Below are 8,902 nucleotides of genomic sequence, written 5' to 3'. Positions count from 1 at the left end.
ACGGAATAAATCACGTATTTTTCCGAACGCGAGTTTTTTTTTTTATCGATCATACACTTTAGTTTTATTTATCTGAAGATAATGTTAAAACACGTGGTAGCACTCCTTTCTTATTTGTCACACCTTTGCATTTTATCTATCGTACATATGAAATACGATGGCCCAAGGGCAACAGGGTCGTAATCTCAAGAATCTTTTACATAAATACCTTCCTCTGATCCCACCCTTTTCCACCTCGTCTTAACCCCCTACTCTCTAGTAATCTCAACCCAACCCCTTTGGTACAAACATTCGCTATGTAAGATTTTATCGGCATTTACTAATGTAGAAATTCTTGAAACGTAATTTACATTCTTGGTTGCGTTCCATTTGTAAGAATATCCCGAGGAACGTAATCCTCTTTAATTAAATGTCGTCTCTGTTTTAGGACTGGCCAGTATTCTGCACCATTTCTCAATTATTCATTTTAATCCCTTCGCTATTGGGCTTGAAAGGCAATCTTGATATGTGCTTAGCCTCACGAATATCCACGCAAGCCAATTTGGGTAACATGCACGAGTTTCGAGAAATCGTGAAAATAATTGTTGGTAATATCGCATTGGTACAGATACAGGCGATCGTCGCGGCTGTTTTGGTATCGATCTTCGCGATCACAGTCGACGCTATAATGGAAGGCAGCGAGTACACTTTCAAATGGAACAATTGCCTATTATTAGCCACAGCTAGCGTCTGCACTGCCACGAGCACTTGCTTTATTCTAGGTAAAATTATTATAATTGATCGCAAATCAAATTCCCATTTATGGTATATATCTCAAGTTTGCAAACGTAATTTGTTGATTCATTACGTTACGTTACTATGCTATACCGTAAAAAATGCAAGTTAACATATTACTTAACATATTACTTCACTGTTTCAATGTTTGCATTAATGTTTCTTTTCTTATAGATTTTGTAATGATCGCCGTTATCATGATTTCATATCGATGCAAAATGAACCCCGACAATTTAGCTACGCCTTTGGCTGCCTCCTTTGGAGACGTCATATCAATTAGCGTTCTATCGACGATAGCATCAGGATTGTTCGACAGAATGACGCCAGAACCATGGATCTTATACGTTATACTTGGCTGTTACTTTTTAATTTTACCATTCTGGATCTATGTGGTTCTTAAGAATAACTATACTAGAAATGTTTTAACATCCGGATGGCTTCCTGTTTTATCGGCCTTGTTTATCAGTGGGTTCGTATCACTTTCAATCGCCGTTAATAAATTTTGACTAATCTTAAGAATAAATTTTGACTAGTCTTAAGAATAAATCACACGATACATCGTTGCACGATTCTGTCGTTCTACTGTTTCAATTTTACGTTCTAATTTAGATTTGGCGGTTTGATTCTTGATCAAGTTGTTGACTCGTTCGATGGATTCGTGATCTTTCAACCGATCATAAACGGAATTGGTGGTAATTTAGTCTCTGTGCAAGCATCTCGAATCTCAACTACATTGCACCAGACAACGATTATGGGAATTTTACCGCCACACTCGAAAATTTTCATCAGTCCGTGGAAAGCGCTCTTTAGAGGCTGTAAGTGATACAACAATAACTAATTTTACGCTGTTACATGCTTTTTCGCAGCTCGACGATTACATAATAATCTTCACTTTCTTGTTCTTTAGCGCTGTACGCGAAAACAGCCAGAATACTCATTTGCATGGCAATTTTCGGTGAAATAATTTTTATTTTTGTCGCCGATTATATCACAAAGGGAACGTCCACGTTACATATATGCTTTGTGATTTCTTACATCGTCATGGCCGTTCTTCAAGTAAGTATATAATGCCCGTTGATTCGAGTGTACTAATGAAAAAGTGAAAGGTTTGTATCACGGGAAAAAAATTCACGATTTTTGTTTCGCAGGTTATGCTGTTGCTCTACGTGGCGCATATCATTATTCACGCTATGTGGCAACACAAAATCGACCCGGACAATTCCGCTATTCCATATTTGACGGCATTGGGCGATCTCTCGGGAACAGTATTCTTAGCGATAGCATTTTGGTTCCTCATAAGTATACATCAAGAGTACGGAAAATAAAAGACTGGTTAAAGTAACAAGATTGACAAGCAATTTTTATTGCGTGTCAAATTTTTCTTAGAAGATGTCATATAATTTACACGGCGTAATCACGTCGATGTAATGGTGTACGAATGAACGAGACAGTAGGAGACGAAGATTAATTAAGAGAGTGAGCGTTTCGTGAAAACGGGTACAATACGTTATTACGGGACGATCTGATTGATCTGAAACGGATAAAACAGCAGGATTGTTTCCCTCCATTAAGAGACGTTCTTAATGGTACGTTACTCGCGTTAATTAGTTATTATACGCTGAACATAATAGATTAAAGAAATACGTCACTGTTCTTGAAATAGGTACACGAATAGGAAAAAAAAGTACAATGACACTGATTCTAATGTAACTGGATCGAGCAAAGTGATCCATCATAGTGTAATTTATTATGATCTAATGATCGTACAGTCTCAATTAGACGAAATAAACAAAAAAATAAAACGCTGCCTGTTGTACATATCGACTGACGATTACTTACAGTCACTAGATAGATATATAACTTTTTTTGTAAGTTTTTAATTATATTTAATCGTATGAGGCAGCAGAATTTAAAGTGTTTTAGATATATGTGCATTGTACTTTCAATGTAATTGTAATGAATACGTATAAGCAGAAGACCTAGTCAGTATTTTAACGCTGATCAATAATTGTATTGCGTAGGAAGATTATATATTAGGTTGTCCCAAAAGTTTCTTTCGTTTTAGAAGGAAATAATAGATGCGCAATATCTTTTGTTTTATATCATTTCATTGAATTATGTATGATCCATTTTGTTCTATTGGAACAAGATCCAAATTCAATAAAACAAAATGAAATTCTTGTTAGTATTAGGTTGTTCCAAAAGTCTCTTTCATTTTATAAGGAAATACTAGATGTACAATATTTTTTGTTTTATTGAATCTGGATTTTGTTCCAATATGTATGATCCATTTTGTTTTATTGAATCTGGATTTTATTCCAATAGAACAAAATGGATCATACATAATTCAATAAAATAATATAAAACAAAAAATATTGTGGATCTAGTATTTCCTTATAAAACGAAAGAAACTTTTGAGACAACTTAATAATAACACATAATTTTATTTATACAATGGCGCATATCTTTTTAAAATAGAAATTATATTTGCAATCTGCAGAGATCTAAAATAGATAATTAGCTTTCTAATTATAGACTTATTAGTTCAAAATATTTTATCGATAGCAGAAATTTGAATAATCCTTTTAGTAGAACAAGAAAGTCATGATGTATATGTTATACATCAATGGATATGTTTAATGTTATATAGGTTGCAACTATGTTTTGATATTTTAAAGCTGGAAATAATAAAGTAAATGATCGATATACAATAATATTCGATAGTATCAAAATAATATATATAGTGTATTTTATAAAAACTTGCTACGATACTCTTGTAAAGATATGTAATTGTTATCTTAAAATGAATTACACCAAACGATCTAAGCAAACTGGAGATTCGTAAAATGATTAATGTAGAATAAAGTAATGTTTTGTGTTCCTCAATACTTTCATAGCAATCTGTGATTTAAAATGATATCTGTAAAGAAAATGTACATGCAATTGCACCCCTGAAATAAAACTTTGTATCTCTAAAATGATGATTTTTATTCTAATGACCAATATTTTAGTTGAATTTAATGAAACTGATACGAATACTTTGCGTTATCTTATGTTTTACAAAATTTCCATAAAATTGAGGTAGAAAAACCATTTTCTGTACTTTCTTAAATACTAATAAAGCTATATTAATGATGTACTAATAAAGCAAGTTTATTACAATTTGCTGTAATTGCAAACATCCCTTCTAATAAAGTGAAATATAATATATCTATACAGAAGTCTAACCTACTCAAACCATGTAAAATTCACACATATTTTGCAGTTATATTATCTTGTACTCTTCATTATTTACAATTTTATAAAGTTTTAAATAACTCATCATACGCCATTTAATATAAGAAGATAGAACTTTCGTAACATGTCATGTTCTATCTCATAAACATCCAAACAGAGTTTTGATTGAACAATAAATTGTGCACAGTATTAAGGTTATGTCTCTTTGGCGCAAATTTCAATATGATTATTCAAAGTAAGTCAAAATATCGCATAATAATTACAATTACGTAACAGTCATATAAACAAACAAATAAAGATAGTTTTATCATTGTGCTGATAGAGTTATTACTGTTACACTTATTATTGTTACATAGTGTATGCTATACCGCCATGGTATCGAAACATAAAAGTAGCGCGAATTTAGCAAATGAGAGGATGGAATATAATTTTGTTTTCAAACAATCCTAATTACTTATTTTTACGTATTAACTCAATATTATAAAAACTTAGACACGACAAAAGATTGATATATAAACATGAAATCTTAGAAAGTACTTTAATTATTTAAAACACAAAATCTGAACATCATACCTCTTTCAACGAAATTTTAAAAGTCACTGACTAAAGCGTATGACTATTAACAGACTAAATTATTTCAAATTCGTGTAATTATACGTGTAATAGAGTATTAAAAACTTACGTATTTTTTAGATATGATCTCGAACTTCATAAACACCAGTGTATCATTCGATTACATATAATAAAAATTCCAAGTAGTTGCAAATTTATGATTTCAATCGAAAGAATCACGTTGATACGTTCACAGATATGTCTTATATGTAACAACAATCCTCCGTTAAAAGATCAAATTTCTTCTTTTTTTGAGAATTTCGTAGTAGCAGTGACGCAACCGCGTATAACGCGCCGAAGGAACGCACTCTTGCGCATACAATGGAGCGCATACATTGGTCATCCTTGCGCGCGGCACCTTCAAAACGTATAAAGGATGGTTGCATCGCGTTCACCGAAATGAAAGTTCTACCGTATCCCCGTGCGAGTCCTTACGAACCTTCGCAACTGGGTTTCTGGCCAGGTGGGGTACGTAACAAGAAGGGGGATGCTGGAACCACGCGCGACATTCTCCCGAGACATTTAAACTGGAACAGTTCCTGGTCGTGTTTAGAAGACACTAGACAAATCGTTTCGGAATTACGTTTTCACGCGGGTGTTCACCAGTGTGTAAGCAACTCAACAAGCGGAACGAAACTGAACGTCAGTGGTCGATATTTTGCAAGTGTTATTCACAATGTCGATGGTGAGTGTTACAACGATTACCAATTTATTATTCAGATACTTCGTCGGTTTTTTATGCATATTTATAACATGACCCTGTGTAGAAATTTTAACGCGAAATTCTACGAAACTTGATTACTGCAATTAAAAGTATAAATAAAATCGTGCCAGAGAGCGGTGTATGCACCAGTGGTAGATATTTTCATATAATAAAGCGAAGGTTCCGGGTTTCCATTGTTCATTGCTTCTACATTTAATTGGATATAACACTTGACTGGATTAATTGATGGAACACTGATTGTTGATTAAGGTAATTCATGTTTTTCTATGGCTGACACAACATCGATACACAATAAAGATCGTCTTGATTAATGTTAATCACTTTCTTTCGCGTGACTCGATCAATCATCGCAATTATTTAATGTGTAATACTTTACGTGTTTGTATGTAACAGGTACTTTCTAAAAGCAAATACTTGGCGATAAACCATTCTTTCTATGTACATCACAGTTCTACAAAAGCATTCGTTTCCATTTTCTCATTCTTTTCTCTCACGTTTTCTATTTCTTACAATGTATCTCTTTCTTTGGAGAGTCATTGGAAGCACATATATGTAGTGTTTCGCAATTAAGGATTTCTATAAAAAATATTACATCCAGTGCATACAAGTGTTTGTATCGGCGGTGAAAAATTTTCCATCGTAGCTATTGCATTTCGTTTCGCTGCCTTACAATGGGCGCAGAATTAATAGGAGCCACTTCTACTTGGCGAGTGAAGGTGAGCGGGAAGGAAGGCGAAAGGGTGGTTTGACACGCATCGTCGAACACACGAATGTCTTTAACTGCTACTATCTTGGCGGAATAAGGCTCTTGTCAAGCACAAGTGCACTCGTTCTATGTGAAGGTAATGAAAATGTACGATCTAGTTTCAATCGCGATATAGTTACATATTACATCAGGACAGGAAAAATATACGTGTTTCTGGATTTTTCTTAATAAATCTTGTTAACCAATAGCATTCCATTAATAGAAAGTAAATATTACATACCAGCATGATTTTCAATTATTCGTTGATGATGCTCTTGCCAAAGCAACGGCACAGTTCGTTGCGCTGGTTCGCGAACCACCAAGCTCGATGAGAGCTATAGATATGCAAGTTAGCCAACATCGTTGAATAACCGTTTCATGAAAGAAGAAAATAGCCCTATCAATTGGTCCTTCTATAATAAGGCATAAAAAGCAGAAATGGAGCAGCGTTTCACTTAAAATATGAACACTATTTGGACGTTTACTTTCTACGAACGTTCGCATTCGAATGTACAACAGAGTGACGAAATCGTGAATAGATATCTATGTAATCCCTTGCAAGACGCGCTGTGTACGAGTCATGTATGAGCGAACCAATTCACAGTCATCTATTGCGTACATCTGCAAACACACACAGATAAACACAAGCACGCGAATATAAAGAAACACATACACACATAAACACGTACAAATTATGATACGCGTCGAGGATGTTGCTCCTATGGTCGCTTTCAGATTCTCTTTTAAACTCGTTTGATGTATGAAGCATTCGTGTCCAAGGATAATTGTTTATTTCAGTGGACATTGGTTCGCATGATAGTCGGCCCCGTAACATTCGATCCGCGCGTCTAGTAGTTTGCCTAACACTACTCGATGATATATATCACAATAACGATGATATACGACACAAGACTGCAAACAAATCACTACCGCGGAGACTCTACTTACGTCCTTATCTTGTACATATCCGTAATAAGATATGTTCGAACACGTTAGCTACGGGCTGTGATTATCGTTTACAAGCACCAGATTATCTGGCTATATTAGGCAGCACTGTGGCGAAGTATACAATTAATTTTTGTCAGAGAAACCAACGGAGAACCTGCGAGATCATAGTTCTATCTATTTCACTCTCAGCAGGACCCACCGATGGCGTCATCGTTTCGTAAATGCGGTTTAACATTTACATTTCGTTCTTTCGGTCATCCGGGTTGGTAGAGCGTAGAAATATTAGCCACAAATACCTTGACCTACTTTTATATTATCATTATAGGAAGAACAAGTTTAATAGTAAAAGTAAAATAGGGTCCTTCAAAATATATATATATATATACATATATACATATATACATATCACGATGTTTGCTACTCTGCGGCAAAAAAAAAAAACAAGGAATTAATTCCAAATATGTTTTAAATTCAGATTCTAACAAGAGAAGTTCGTGGTAAACGCATGAATATCCGAGAATTTTAATTACAGATGAAAGTGGTGGTCTTCTTAGTTGCTGTTGCAGCAACCAGAGCTTTGCCGCTCTCAAAAGTGCACGTGAAATTTATTTCTCCTCCGCACATTTATGAGCACGGTATTACGACAGATGGTTAGTTCATAAATGTAATTACGTACTATATCGTTAAAAATCTCGCATTATCACAAAACAACATTAATTCCTATCTGTCAGGGGATCGGACGATAGATCAGACGTCTTACGTCTCTATTGGGAGAAGAAGCACAACAGGAAACCCTACAGAATTTGGTACGATATTCCACTCTGATAAGTATAAGAGTCTAATACGTAATCCAATAATTTAACGAAGTGAATATATTCGTTAATTAGGATCTAATATTAATTTATAATATGATGTATACTATAATAAATTATGCATGTTCTCACAGGACAACGATTACACAATAAAGGTAACGTTGCACCATATATAAAACCGGAAAATGCAGAATCTCTGTGGCCGGTAGGCGTTTTCATTCCACCAGTGGATATCAATGATCTTGGTTACAGTTCGCGAGAATCAAGACATATGACACCTGACTTTTCCAATGGGCTTGGTGAGCAATACATTTGACACGCAAGAATACACTAGAAGAATGCAAGGATATATTGGTTTGCTTTTAAAAATAAAGTGACAGACATTCGTTTTAGTTTGAATGATATTTCAGGATACCACGACCCGTATCTATTGACCGGTGAGGAGGCAATGCTCGCTGTAAAATACCTTTATAGCCAGGGCGAGTTATTTTACGATGATATTCCACATGAAAGAGCACTGCTGAAAAACCAAGAAGAAAGGAGGCGAAACGGCCTTCATGGTCACATATTGAGAAGTTTGAGGCCTACCTCGCCATTCTCTAGAAAAGCTTAATGTAGAGGAATTTATTAACAGTAATGTTATTTATTTATGAATTGACTAACGGACGTCGCATGTTGGTAAAAGAAAAAGATAAGGTCTTTTTAGTATCAAGCAGAAAGTGTGTCCCATCTTTATTTAGTATAATTCGAAACAAACAACTTCTTTGCTTCCTATTTTGAAATTATTCAACATAAAAATAATTACATTTTGTCTTTTTACGCAGTCCGCACTCAACAGTCTTGCAATTGTAATGTACACAAATGATCGTGACCGTTATTAATTACAATAAAACACTGTACTAATCACCGTACAACTTTCCACAGAAATTTGTTATATAAAACATGTATACCTCGGTTTCTTATAATTATAATACATAAAATACGAAGTTATAAATAAAATTAGAGTATATTTTTACAGATTTCTCGCTCATTTAAGCTTAATAACAAATC

The 8,902-nt window shown here is 34.4% G+C and overlaps 1 protein-coding gene and 1 long non-coding RNA gene across 3 annotated transcripts in view; one reads left to right on the top strand and one right to left on the bottom strand.

Moving 5' to 3' along the window:
• Positions 1–7,478, bottom strand: part of LOC126868872 (uncharacterized) — a 40,417-nt gene extending 32,939 nt beyond the window's left edge. Inside the window, exons 1-2 of the long non-coding RNA XR_007690764.1 lie at positions 6,782–7,478; positions 6,334–6,713 (exon numbers count right to left, since the gene is read on the bottom strand). This is a non-coding gene — a long non-coding RNA (uncharacterized LOC126868872). The remainder of the gene's footprint in view (positions 1–6,333; positions 6,714–6,781) is intronic.
• On the top strand, positions 4,696–8,476 carry LOC126868865 (uncharacterized). 2 transcript variants are annotated; one of them, XM_050624811.1, is made up of 5 exons: positions 4,696–5,308; positions 7,573–7,690; positions 7,772–7,846; positions 7,987–8,151; positions 8,263–8,476. In XM_050624811.1, exons 1-5 carry the CDS (start codon positions 5,300–5,302, stop codon positions 8,463–8,465), a joined length of 570 nt encoding a protein of 189 aa, XP_050480768.1. In that variant the 5' UTR covers positions 4,696–5,299; the 3' UTR covers positions 8,466–8,476. The 2 variants fall into 2 exon arrangements, with proteins under 2 accessions (XP_050480768.1, XP_050480769.1); XM_050624812.1 differs by lacking the exon at positions 4,696–5,308 and adding an exon at positions 5,318–6,189.
• Positions 8,477–8,902: the final 426 nt, after the last annotated feature.

Source organism: Bombus huntii, chromosome 8 (assembly GCF_024542735.1).
Source record: "Bombus huntii isolate Logan2020A chromosome 8, iyBomHunt1.1, whole genome shotgun sequence".
Classification (NCBI taxonomy): Eukaryota; Metazoa; Arthropoda; class Insecta; order Hymenoptera; family Apidae; genus Bombus; species Bombus huntii.
Note: the sequence above shows the minus strand (reverse complement) of the source record. Positions and strands in the feature narration are given on the sequence as shown.

What these genes read in the sequence shown, in the direction of transcription:
- LOC126868865 (XM_050624811.1), top strand. An exon ending in AGGAAACCCTACAGAATTTG is followed by an intron (nt 7,847 to 7,986) that starts GTACGATATTCC and finishes ATGTTCTCACAG; the next exon opens with GACAACGATTACACAATAAA. An exon ending in TGACTTTTCCAATGGGCTTG is followed by an intron (nt 8,152 to 8,262) that starts GTGAGCAATACA and finishes ATGATATTTCAG; the next exon opens with GATACCACGACCCGTATCTA.